Source organism: Ovis aries, chromosome 3, assembly GCF_016772045.2.
Source record: "Ovis aries strain OAR_USU_Benz2616 breed Rambouillet chromosome 3, ARS-UI_Ramb_v3.0, whole genome shotgun sequence".
Classification (NCBI taxonomy): domain Eukaryota; kingdom Metazoa; phylum Chordata; class Mammalia; order Artiodactyla; family Bovidae; genus Ovis; species Ovis aries.
Window position 1 is genome coordinate 205,406,574 of NC_056056.1, and position 13,470 is coordinate 205,420,043.

The window sequence follows — 13,470 nt, forward strand, 5'->3', positions numbered from 1 at the left end:
CTTCCTTACTGGATACTGCTATGCCAGCCTGACTATTCCTTCCACATACATGTAGCTCTGGTTGTTCTTCTCTCCAGTAAAATTCTGCAGTCCTAAAAATGATTTTGTCTTATAGGCAGAAGATAGCAGCATATCTTCCTTCCAATTTGAAAATCCGTGTCACTGTCTTCCCATCCTACCAGTCTGATAACATAATGCCTGGCAAGCCCAGTAAATGCATAGAAAGATTTTGCAAACAGTGAGTTTGAAAGGTCACATTTATTCATTTATTGAAAAGGGTATTGGTTAGCTAAAATCGCATCATCTCACCAGTGATTTATTGATTTTTCTGTAGAGTTTATAGTCACTCTAAATTAAAAAAAAATAGAGAGAGAGGAAAAAAATGACAAATGGAAATGATTTTTCTTCAGCTTGTTCTCCATTCTTTACAGTTTTGTCTTCTGTTGCTCTAAACCAATTTTATTCTTGGTAAGTAATTTGAGCAGTGTCAAAGAAACATATGGAAAGCATTGAGGAATATTACCAAGCGTAAAGGCAAGATAGGTTTTGTGTCCCAGGTAGCTGGTTTTACAGCCCTTGCACTGGTTTAGTTCTGTGCTGGCCCTTAGGCTCATTATTACAGGTTTTTGAAGGATCTATTGCAAATATGATCATAATGGAGTGATCACTTTAAGCAAAATTTCTTTCAGGTAGAAGATCTTAGTGCATACTTCTCACAGATGAAATATTTCCAAACGCTGCAGTTAGCAGAAGAAAGGTCATTGTCTCTGAGGTATCCACAGGCTTGATCGGTTGGCTGGGGTCCCTGTCTTGGCAACCTGGAGCGGCAAGTCAGTATATCTGAGGTTAGGTGTGGGCTTAAGGAGATGTTCTTTGGGCAATAAAATGAGAGATGCACAGCTTTTTGTTTTAATATGGCACCCTCTTGTGGTAGTTTTCCTCTCCTTCTTCAATAACACAGCTATTTTCTCAAAATAAAATGTGCAAATATTATTTCAATGGGCAGCATATTTTTTAAAATGCTTGAATACAGAAAGATAGGCTCTAATTTCAAATCTCTTTTTCTGACTCTTAATATTCAAAATATGAAGGCACGGATGACCAGTCTCCCCAGTTCTTTCTGAAATCTTACTATGGGAATTACTTAATTAGCACTCTCTCCATTCAATGATACAAAGGAAATGTACTTGATAATCACATAATATCATTCATTCAGACTTTCAGATTTTGATGTGAATGTGCTCGCCTGGGGCTGAGAAGGAGAAAGATTTAGAAGCCACGTAGCTACTCTTTATCTTGGCTTGGATTCCAATCAAGCCTATGAAATTATCATGCTCATCATGTCTCCTGGAGGAAATGTAAGGTATAAGATAAAATTAATGGCTAATTTCCCACCTGTGTCTAATTCTTGGAACATTTCCCTTAGAGACTTACAGGTCAGCGGAAGGAGAGGAGCCATCCTGCCAAAGCCAAGGTTGGTTGGACCCGTTCTGTGACAGTCCTACCCAGTAATCATAGTTTCTTTTGATCTTCTTCAGGCTGCCCGTGATAAAGTCCTATAAGAAACAAGACTTGAACAGTGAACCAAGGTTGGAGTGGTACTCCAAAATAAACAAAAAGCTAATAAACTACCATGAAATAGAAGTGTGATATTTTGCCTCTACAAAGGTAATTGGAACTTGAAGGCTGGAAAGAGAGAGACTTTAAAGAAAGTATACTTTCCCTTTTATTGCTAAATGATCAAGGTGGTGTTAAAAACTATGAAACAAATAGGCATCTGATGTCAAAATAATTTTAATGGATTCAGAATTTGGCAGATAGTATATATATGTCTTTTCCAGGATACATCAGTGTGAGAAATAGTTTAGAAGAGTCCAGCAGCAATTAACTGCAGGCATATTTTGTGGGAATAAATACTTCTAATTTTTGTTACTTAATTTGCACAGAAAAATAGTGCAAACCCATAACTGTCATTAGCTAGTCCAAGTTGCTTTGGTTTATTACATATCTTTAACAAATTGTTCTATTATTCTTATAAAAATGAGCTTTGACTAATTACTGAATATGGCAGATATACATTTTTGATAAAGTCAGAAATGTGTAACTGTGCTTTCTACTTCACACATAATTTATGGGTATAACGATTTCAAGGAAGCATCTTACTCATTAAAATATTAGTAAACTAGGTTTAATGTCAATTAAACAGTTCATTTAGCAAATGTGTATTTTCACAGGTCTCTCCATTTCATGATGTCACCTCACTTTTTGTACTTCTACTTTTCATGATAATTATATAATTGTTATAGTTTAGTTTACCTCCCTAAAGTATTGAAACTTCAAATTTAAAACAAATTAAACATATATACAATCATAATGTGTGCGTATCTGGGAGTGGATTAGCAGTTACAAAATGGAATTTCTCTTGTTCCCTCCCTTTTTGAGTAACAAAAAACATAGAACTAACATATTCTCCCTGATTTCTGAATAACCATCCTGTATTTTGTTTCTCCAATTAAAAGGAAAACAAGGCATGCCAATTCCTACTTTGAATATTGAAACTTTTTTTTCCCAACAAATATACCATTGTTACAGAGTATTAAGGAATACTATGAGAATCAGTCTTTTCATTTCATAGGTATTTTCAGAATGATATGAAATCATAAAGCAGTGTTTACCATTTCTTCTTTGCTCTCTATTTGCAGAAGATCAGATCCCTTCTTCCAACAATCCTCTCTACTAGTGTGCCAAAATTTCCAGCTTTCAAAGACATAGTAACAACTTTCTCCATTCTGAATCCAGTTGTTTGGACAAGGGCTGCAGTTATAGGCTTCAAATATAAACATTTCATTAAAGTTATTGTAAAAATATTGGTAGCACACCTCTGCAAAAGAACCCCTTGTATTATTCCCAGTGAAGCTGAATTTTTTCCAATGATCCCCAACTTTTTTTGCACCAGGGATCAGTTTCCTGGAAGGCAATTTTTCCATGGACCTGGGAGTGAGGCATGGTTTCAGTGTGATTCAAGCACATTACATTTATTATACACTTTATTTTTATTATTATTACATCAGCTGCAGCTCAGATCATCAGACATTAGATCCCATAGGTTGGGGACCCCTGCTTTAACTCAATGGCTCATATGATGCAGTTCTCAGCAATTTAACCTCCTTTGAACCTAAATACAGTAAGATTTGTACAATTACTTCCAAATGCAATAGGTCTCTAAGAGTTTAAGATAAATTTAATTTGGGAATATTTTCCCGGATTGTTTCTCTTCTATAATAATTGATCTGATTATTCTATTTTTAGATATCTTTCCTCCTTTTAATTTACATCATTTATAATCTTCACTTATTTGCTTATTGTTTTGTGTCCATTAATATTATTGGCCCAATTTAACTGAGAATGTAATGAGCCATTAGGTGAGTAGAGTGGTAAGCCTCAAGTTGATGTTTAAATTCTGAGAGTCAAGCATGAAAATGTTTCTCATATAGTGGAAATAACAAAGAGTGCACCTTGAGGAGTGATTTTAAAATATGTAGGTGAGGAAAAATTGAACAAGTGACCAATACGTTTAATTTAGGACTTTGATATAACTAAGAAGTAAGTCTTAACGTTTCACCAGTTTTATAGAACTTATCTTAAGAAAAAATGTATTCATGAAAGAAGGATGCTCAGATGTGTAAAAGGGGAACCAAAGATCAGCACTTTGACCAAGTGTTTCTAGCACAATTTTATAGAAGGAAAGACTCTCATACTTCCAGAAGTGTAGTCTCCAGGGAAAAGCCTTCTACGTAGGGTCACGAATAGTTCATTATCAGTTTCCATGGCCCAGATGTCAAATTATTTAGGGCTCTTCTTCACTATCCTTGAGAACGACTCTAATCAGTATCCTGAGTGTTATTAAAGTTATAGCATAAGCAGTGCTGACAGTGGCAGTTGAAAGGCTGAGAACATGCTGGATTTGAATTAATCTCCAAAATGGATTTTGTCACTGATTTAAGCGATCATGTGACTGAGCGACTAAACAATAACAACGCTGATTAAAGTTGATGATTCAGAGGTGGGCCTAATCCATGCTTTCAGCAGTTCGTAAAACATTGTATTTTTTTAAACATTTACTTGACTGAATCTCAATTAGAAGGAACTATCTGGCTTATTGACAATTACTAAAATGATAGCCACAACAGAGAAGTTAATTTTCTAAATTTTATGTATAGGTGTAAGAGTGTGTGTTCAGTTGTACCCGACTCTTTGTGAACCCACGGGCTGCAGCTCACCAGGGCGCCTCTGTCCATAGAATTCTCCAGGCAAGAATGCTGGAGATATACACAAATTTGAATGATTGGATAAAACATAAAATGCTGCTTTTTTTGTTTAATCTTACCTACTCATCTCACTCATTACATTTTGACGTTTGACTGTATATTTTCCTTTTTTTCTATTTCTTGGAACCTCAGTATTTTCCACATACTATTAATGTAATGTGGGCTTCCCAGGTGGTATTAGTGGTAGAGAATCAGCCTACAATGCAAGAGATGCAGAAGAAGTGAGTTCCATCCCTGAATCAGGAAGATCCCCTGGAGGAGGGATTGGCAACCCACTCCAGTATTCTTGCCTGGAGAATTCCGTGGACAGAGGAGCCTGGCGGGCTACAGTCCATACAGTCACAAAGAGCTGGACACCACTGAAGTGACTTAGCATTGATGTATGTATAAATGACACTGAAGTAAAGAGCAGATCAAAAGTATCTCTCTCCTATTTTTTTATGAAATCCTGACTATAATTTACAGAGAAATATGCGTTGCTGTGGGTTTTTTGTTTTGCTGTTGTTGTTTTGAGGAACTGGTGTATACATTGGTATCTGCACAGTGAAAATTGACTTTATATCAATTACCTGAACTGAAAGACTTCTGCATTAAGGTTTGGCAATATGTCATCTGTAGGTTGGGGTTTCTCTTCCACTGTGAGAAGTTGAGCAGTGCTCTCTCCTGTTGGATGAGTTTTTCTTGCTGCTGCATTATAGCAGTGGACATCTGAAACACTTTAAACAATAACAACCATTCCTGATAAAATACTGACACATAACAAAATAAACCTTCAAAGCAGACTGAAGAGAACTACATATTACTCATTATATTTGTGAATAAAAGCTACAAAAGATGTTTATTTAGGTGTTCTGCTCATTCTTTTTTTATTGTGTTGTTCACTTTTTGATATTGAGCTACATGAACTATTTGTATATTTTGAAGATCAATCGCCTATTGGTTGCTTGATTTGCAAATATTTTCTCCCATTCTTAGGGTTGCCTTTTAGTCTCATTTATGTCTTTCTTTGCTGTGCAAAAGCTTTTAAGTCTCCTCTGTTTGTTTTTGTTTTTATTTTCACTACTCTAGAAGGTGGGTTAAAAACGATCTGGTGGTTTATGTCAAAGGGTGTTCTTGCCTATGCTTCCTCTAAGTTTTACATTGTTCAGCCTTACATTTAGGTCTTTAATCCATTTTGAGTTTATTTTTGTGTGCAGTGTTAGAGAATGCTCTTATTTCATTCTTTTACATAGCTGTCTGGTTTTCCCAATGCTACTTATTGAAGAGGCTGCCTTTTCTCTAGTGTATATTTTTGCCTCCTTTGTCGTAGATTAGGTGACTATAGGTTCATGGGTTTATCCCTGGGCTTTCTATCCATTGATCTATATTTCTGTTTTTTTGCCCGTACCATACTGCACTGATGACTGAAGCTTTGTAGTATAGTCTGAAGTCAGGGAGTCTGATTCCTCCAGCTCCATTTTTCTTTCTCAAGATTGCTTTGGCTACTTAGAGTCTTTTGTATTTCGATACAAATTGTAATTTTTTCTAATCATGTGAAAAATGCCCTTGCTAATTTGATAAGAATTGCATTGAATATGTAAATTGTTTTGAGTAGTACAACTATTTCACAATATTGATTTTTCCAGTCTAAGAACATGGTATATCTGTCTATCTCTTGGTGTCATCTTTGATTTCTTTCTTTCATCAGTATTCTATAGTTTTGCCATCACTAAAAAATCTACAAACAATAAATGCTGGAGAAGATGTAGATAAATGGGAACCCTCCTGTAGTGTTTGTGGGAATGTAAATTGATACAGTCGCTATGGAGAACAGTGTGGAGGTTCCTTAAAAAACTAAAAATAGAACTACTATATGACCTAGCAATCCCACTACTTGGCACATACTCAGAGAAAACCATAATTCAAAAAGACACATGCACCCAAATGTTCATTGCAGCCCTATTTATAATAGCCAGGATGTGGAAGCAACCTAAATGTCCATCAACAGAGGAATGGATAAGATATATACAATGGAATATTATTCAGCCAAAAAAAGGAATGAAATAGTGTCATTTGCAGAGACATAGATAGACCTAGAGACTGTCACACAAAGTGAAATAAGTCAGAAAGAGAAAAACAAGTATCATATAATATTACTTATATGTGGAATCTAGAAAAATGATACAGATGAACTTATGTACAAAGTGGAAATAGAGACACAGATACAGAGAACAAACTTATGGATACTAAAGGGGAGGGGGACTTGGGATGGATTGGGAGATTAGGGTTGACATATATATACTACAATGTATGAAATAAATAACTAATTAGAACCTGCTGTATAACACAGGGATCTCTACTCAGTGCTCTGTCGTGACCTAAAAGGGAAGGAAATCTAAAAAAGAAGGGAAATATGGATACATATAACTGATTCACTTCACAGTACAGCAGAAACTAATACAACATTGTAAAGCAACTATATTCCAATTAATTTTTTTTAAAAGCTACAAAGGATGTACAACAAAAAAGCTCTTTGCCATCCCTGTTTCCTTACCCACTCAATTCTAGCCCTTTAATGCACTCAGATTTATCAATCTATTTTTTATTCTTCCAGAGGTGTTCTGAAATTTACATGCAAATGAATATAAAGTTCCCTCAATCTTCTTTACACAAATGATAACAATCTTTTTACATGGTTTTTCAGTTTTCATTTGATCACTTAAAATGTATTTTTGACATATTGGTATTCTTCATTCATTCTCATTCTTTTTTATATTGGATTCTATGGTATGAATATAGCATGATTTATTTTAATAATGCTTCATTGACTTTTACACTATTTGTAATCTTCTGTTATTGTAGAAAGAAATACTCTAATGAGGAACCTTAGTTATACATAGTTTCACATATGTGCAAGTACATTTGTAAGATAAGTGAATAGGTCAAGGTTTTGTGCATTTACATTGCGTTAGATATTTCCAAATTACGTTCCATGTATCCTGATGCAAATTGCATAGGCTTGAATCGCCTTGACTTTTACACCACTACCACACTCACACTTCTGACACTTCCGTTCACCAAATGCATTGTCCCCATTCCACCCCACCCCCTTGCCCTGCTCTACACCACCAATTGGGTGTCCTATAATTTAATTTAATTCTGACACTATCTTCCTGGAAATAGCATCAGTATCCCGAGGTTAAGAGCTCAGTCCCAAAGACTGCTCCCCACCTCAGAGGCCAATGCAAGTAGTAGATTCCCAGGTTAGCATGACTTCTTTTTGATTTGGCTATAAATTAGAAGTTTCCATGACTTCCTCCTGGGTTCTATTCATTTGCTACAGCAACTAATTCATCACCAGCTAATTCCTCCTAGTTGGAGAAACGATTTGCCAAGGCATACAAGACATAAGAATTATCTAGACAATTGCTCTTCATCACTGTCTTTCTAAGCATATTTCTTTGTGCTAGCATAAGTGACAATAAAGGTTCTTGGTCTTTTTTCTGGAACCTGTGCTTCTGTAATTGTTACACTTTATATAAAATTCATTTGTTATATATAAAAGCATGTTTTCACTTTGAACTGAAAAAAAAAAAAAAAGAAATGTGGCAAAATATTGGCCCAAATAATGTCCTCACATTTACCTTAAACATACTAAATTGTACCTTGTCTAGTATAAACTGAAAAGTTCATAATAAAATGATCTATATAATTTAGAACAAATGTATATTAGAAAAGGAAGAGCATAGTACTGAAAACCTTCAAATTGCATGCTTTGGCATATTAACATAATTCATAAATGGGATCATAATATAAGCAATTATTTGCATCATTTTTCCCATAGAGACCTATGGTATTAGATTTGAGTTAAACAGCTTGCCATTGAATATTAAAAGTTATCAGTGGCATCTGAGTGCTTTAGAGAGTTATAGCTAATGGATGTTCCATAACTTAAATAAGGAAGTCATTATTTTATATAATTTATATCCATTTAGGTGTTTCTAGTTGATTTATTTATCCATTTATAAGTTATGAAGTTCCAGTTAAAATGATATGCATACGTCTATGTAATGCTACATGTAGTAAGCAACCTATCTATCTATATAGATTATTTTGAAGATATCTTTTTATACTTACATTTGATGCCCAAGAAAATGGAGGTTGCTAATGAGCCAATGCAGAAAATACATAAGGTCACCGTCACAAGACACCATACTCCTAAACAAGGAATAGAAGGAATGAAATTGATTTAGAGAAAGTAGGGGAAAGAAGTGAGTCAGTTCAGTTCAGTTCAGTTGCTCAGTCGTGAGTCTGACTCTTTGCAACCCCATGAACCGCAGCATGCCAGGCCTCCCTGTCCATCACCAACTCCCGGAGTCCACCCAAACCCATGTCCATCGAGTTGGTGATGCCATCCAGCCATCTCATCCTCTGTTGTCCCCTTCCCCTCCTGCCCTCAATCGACAGGAAAGGACTAAACTGCGTAAAATGAGGAGGTAACATTGTAATTGTGTATAACAGGAAAAGGTGAACTCAAACTCTTTGAAATGCAAGCCATAATTTGGAAAAATGCCAGCTTGGACAGCTTTCACAATATACTTCTCTTATCCTTGTATGACACCACCAGCTCAGTAACTTGTTAGATGTATTCTCTTCCAACAGTCTTTTAGAGATGATGGCAAACTAGGCAGTAGGCTTTAATTTTTGACAGCAAAAGGGCTGTTTCCAGGACTTCTTGGGAGTCTAGTGGTTCAGAGGGCTTCCCTGGTGGTTCAGAGACAAAGAATCTGCCTGCAATGCGGGAGGCCCAGGTTCGATTGCTGGGTCAGGAAGATCTCCTGGAGAAGGGAACAACAACCCCTCCAGTATTCTTGCCTGGAGAACTCCATGGACAGAGGAGCCTGGTGGGCTATAATCTATGGGGTTTCAAAGAGTCAAACACGACTGAACTACTAACACTTTCACTTTAAGTGGTTAAGACTCTTCTTGCCAATAAAGGAGACACAGGTTCGATCCCTGGTCTGGAAAGATCCCACATGACACGGAGCAAATGAACTCCTGCACTGCAACTACTGAGCCTGTGCTCCAGAGCCTGTGCTCCACAAGAGAAACCACTGCAATGAGAAGCCCACACATCGCAACAGGAAAATAGCTCCCACGTGTCACAACCAGACAAAGTGCATGTGCAGCAAGGAAGACCCAGTGCAGCCCCCCAAAATAAACAATAAATAAATGAATTAATTTAGAAAAGCTGTCTCCAATTTCCTCATCTCTGGTCAGAGTCATTTGAGCATGATTGATTCAAAGGTATTTCCCTTTGAATACATGATTTTGGATAAGGAACATTTTTAAAGACAATTTTGCAACAATTCGGGGAGGGAAAATGAATGAGTGATTTGTCATATTCTTAATGTTAGTGAGAGAAAAAAGCATACAATTTATCTCTGGATAATGATGTAGGCTGAATAATGACTCTGCCCAAAATGCCCCAAATGCCTATGTTCTAATCTCTGGAACGGATAAATATTTCCTTATGAGGAGAAGGAGACTTTAAATGTATAATTAAGTAAAGGATCTTTGAATGGGAAGATCATCCTGTTTTATCTGGCCCTTATAAGTGAGACATAGATAAGAGGAAGAGACTGCCATATAACAAAGGAAGCCAAGACACATTTGAAGATGTACCACTGTAGCTGAAGATTGGAAAGGAGCCACAGGTTCAGGAAAGCAAGGATGCAACTCTAGAAACTGGAGAAGACAGGGAATGGTTTTTCCCCTAGAGCACTGTTTCCCAACCTTTTGGCACCAGGGACTGGTTTCATGGAAAACAGTTTTTCCATGGACCAAGAAGGTGGGGATGGTTTTGGGATGATTCAAGTGTATTATATTTGTTGTGCACTTATTTCTATTATTATTGCATCAGCTCCAGTTCAAATCACCAGTCATTAGTTCCTAGAACTTGGGGACCCCTCCCCTAGAGCCTCTCTATGGAAGGTAGACCCAAGACACCTTGGTTTCAATCCAGCAGAATCCATTTTGGACTTCTGATCTCTAAGACTGTAAGAAAATAAAGCTATGTTGTATTATGCTCCTAAGTCTGTGGTAATTTATTACCTAAACAAAAGAAAATTGATATAAATATTTTATATTAAAGACAGAACTAACCCAGGCTGATGAATGTTTGCCACTTTTCTCAACCTATGTTTTCTCTTTTATTTCTTAGTATTTATCAGATAATTTACAGGATGTTTTTTAAGTAAGTAAGTAAAATCACTCAGCCGTGTCCGACTCTGTGACCCCGTGGACTGCAGCCCACCAGGCTTCTCAGTCCATGGGATTTTCCAGGCAAGAGTACTGGATTGGGTTGCCATTTCCTTCTCCAGGGGATCTTCCTGACCCAGGGATTGAACCCAGGTCTCCTGCATTGGTGGCAGACGCTTTAACCTCTGAGCCACCAGGGAAGGGCTAAAATTACACAAAATATGTGAGTTCTTTCACTTATTTTCCAAATCCAGGAATTCTTTGTCTTTTCAGCAACAGAGAGAGAGAGGGAGAGAGAGAGAGAAACCCAATGTACTACATATTTGTCAAGTCCTCTACTTCTCCTCCACTTTATTTCATTTTTAATATTAGCATGTTATGCATATTATTATACTTATAAGTGGGTTATTTCAGATTATAAATATCACCTGGGGCTCATCATAGAACAGGAAAAAAGAAAACCCATAAGCCACAAGGTCTTAGTGTAAATAGTTATAACTGGTTACCTGAATTTTTGGTGGAAGACAGATGTCTCTGATAAGGGTTTGATGTTGGAGTATCCCACTGAAGAGAGGTGTATGTTTCATCCTCTTGCATGTCTGGGATGCTTTGATGGATAAGGCAGTCCACATGAGAGGCTGAGACAAATTCTCCTTTTGTAGTCAGGAACAGATTAATGCAAGAACTGAAATTAGCTACCTTTTCACGCCCCTGGGAAAACATGTAGAGTTTAAGGAATAGAATAGATGCATCTTCATCCAGAAAGTAGAAGTTTATGAAGTTTTAGCCAAAGCATAACTTGGTAAAGAAGGAAATGAGAAAGAAACTAAACCAATAAGGCCAGTTACAGAATACATTATTGCTCTGGTTTCTACAATGTAGCAGATGTTGAAGGTGATAGTACTGGATTACTGTCAAGATGAAAAGGACAGAGAATGAGCTTATATTTGGGATAGAATATGAAGATGAGGATGACCTTGATAGCAAAGAATGAGGATAACTCACGTTGGGCAAACCAGTATGGAAAGAGTTGTACATTACTGTACATCATTAAACAAAGAAGCTGGAAAGGGATTTAATCTCTAAAATAAATGTACACATTATATGTTAGTTGAGGTGTTGTGACAAGTAAACCTCAAAATAAGTATTAACACAAAGTTTATTTCTCATTTACATAACATTTTGTTACCTAGTCCAAGCTCACTCTGCTCACCACACAACAGGCCAATTAAATGAGAGATGAAGTATTGAGGCAATGAATAGGAGAAGATGGCAGACAAATGTCTCAAAATAACCATCTTATGGGGACTTAATACCAGATTCTTTTATAGACTAGATGGGATGGGGATGAGGAGGTAAAATGAAAAAGGCCATCAATCTTACAAATATTTCCTGGAATGGCCTGTCTCTGCGGAGTGAGCATGGGGGATGTGTTAATTTCTTCCTTCCTGTAGCCATCCACAGGTGGACAGGGTCCCAAACAAAGGTATTTTGGTTTAACATTTAGGCATAGGGACAGTGTTCCCCAAGGCAGGTTATTATGTGTGAACAGTATCCTTTATTTTTGTTGTCTTTGATCATTGCTATTTTAATCTTAGACTCAATAATGCTAACATATGCATTTACTGTTGTGCTATTTCAGTTGTTTCCCTGTGGAAGGGAGGGAGGCTAGGGAATGAGGGGATGTATGTATAATTATGGCTGATTGGCATTGTTGTATGGCAGAAACCAACACAACATTGTAAAAAATTTAAAAATATTTTTAAAAATTCAGCAAAGGGGGAAAAAAACAGAGAGAAAGAATACATTATCCTTGAAAAATAAAAGGTATCTTTTTAGTGAACAAAGCAACAGGAAGCAAAAATTAAAGTAAAAGATAACAGAATCAAGTGGAATAAATTGTCCCCTGTAACAATTTTAGCTCCAGTAATCCTGGTTAATGGGTTTCCCAGGTGACTTAGTGGTAAAGAACCCACTTGCCAATGTGGGTTTGACCCCTCATCCTGGAAGATCCCCTGCAGAAGTAAATGGCAACCCACTCCAGTATTCTTACCTGAAAAACCCAATGGACAGAGGAGCCTGGTTACTGCAGTCCATGGAGTCACAAAGAGTTGGACACAACTTAGTGATTGAACAACGACAAATCCTAGTTAATGGGTAGCTGTCTCCTGAATGTAGCGCTGCTCCTTCTGTCTTGTGAGTGATTAAACTGTCTACTTCTAGCCATTGGATAGAAAAGGAGAAGCTGGAAAATCTACAACCGTTTCTTAAAAGCCATGACCTTGAAGTACTGGGTATCACATTCACATCCACTAATAATGTCCGTGTTTGGTTCTAAAGGTTGGGCCAGATCAACATAATTTTTGCCTGGCTGGCAAGATTTCTGTAGTAATTTCCCTGTAGAAGGGAAGCATGAATTATTTAATGGATGGAGGGTGGTTTCTGCCACATCCTGTGACTACAGTATTGGTATTGAGAAACTTGATACTTTAATCATCATTCGTATATTGGCCATTTGTCCTTGTGGTCAAAAGTCATATCTTAGTAATTTACAGTCTGCAAATCCCAACTATCTGCAAAATTCTCTTTTGTTTCAGTGTCTCACTGGATCAATCATTGATTTCTGTAACAGAAGAAATCAAACGGCACACTCCAGGGGTCATCTGAGGGCATTTAACAAGGACACTTTTATAAAGTTTTGGGAAGGATTAAGGGACTCATTGGAAAAGACCCTGATCTTGGAAAAGATTGAGGGCAAGAGGAGAAGAGGGCAACAGAGGATGAGATGGTTGGATGGCATCACTGACTCAATGGACATGAGTTTGAGCAAACTCAGGGAGATAGTGAAGGGCAGGGAAGCCTGGAGTGCTGCAGTTCATGGGTCTCAAAGAGTCAGACATGA

At 37.0% G+C, this 13,470-nt stretch overlaps 1 protein-coding gene across 1 annotated transcript; it reads right to left on the bottom strand.

Moving 5' to 3' along the window:
• Positions 1-239: 239 nt before the first annotated feature.
• On the bottom strand, positions 240-11,198 carry CLEC9A (C-type lectin domain containing 9A). Its single transcript, XM_004006876.5, has 6 exons — positions 11,075-11,198; positions 8,445-8,525; positions 4,898-5,044; positions 2,676-2,827; positions 1,435-1,556; positions 240-818 (listed from the first exon to the last, which is right to left on the bottom strand). The coding sequence occupies exons 1-6, from the start codon at positions 11,163-11,165 to the stop codon at positions 686-688; spliced, it is 726 nt and encodes a 241-aa protein (XP_004006925.4). The 5' UTR covers positions 11,166-11,198; the 3' UTR covers positions 240-685.
• Positions 11,199-13,470: the final 2,272 nt, after the last annotated feature.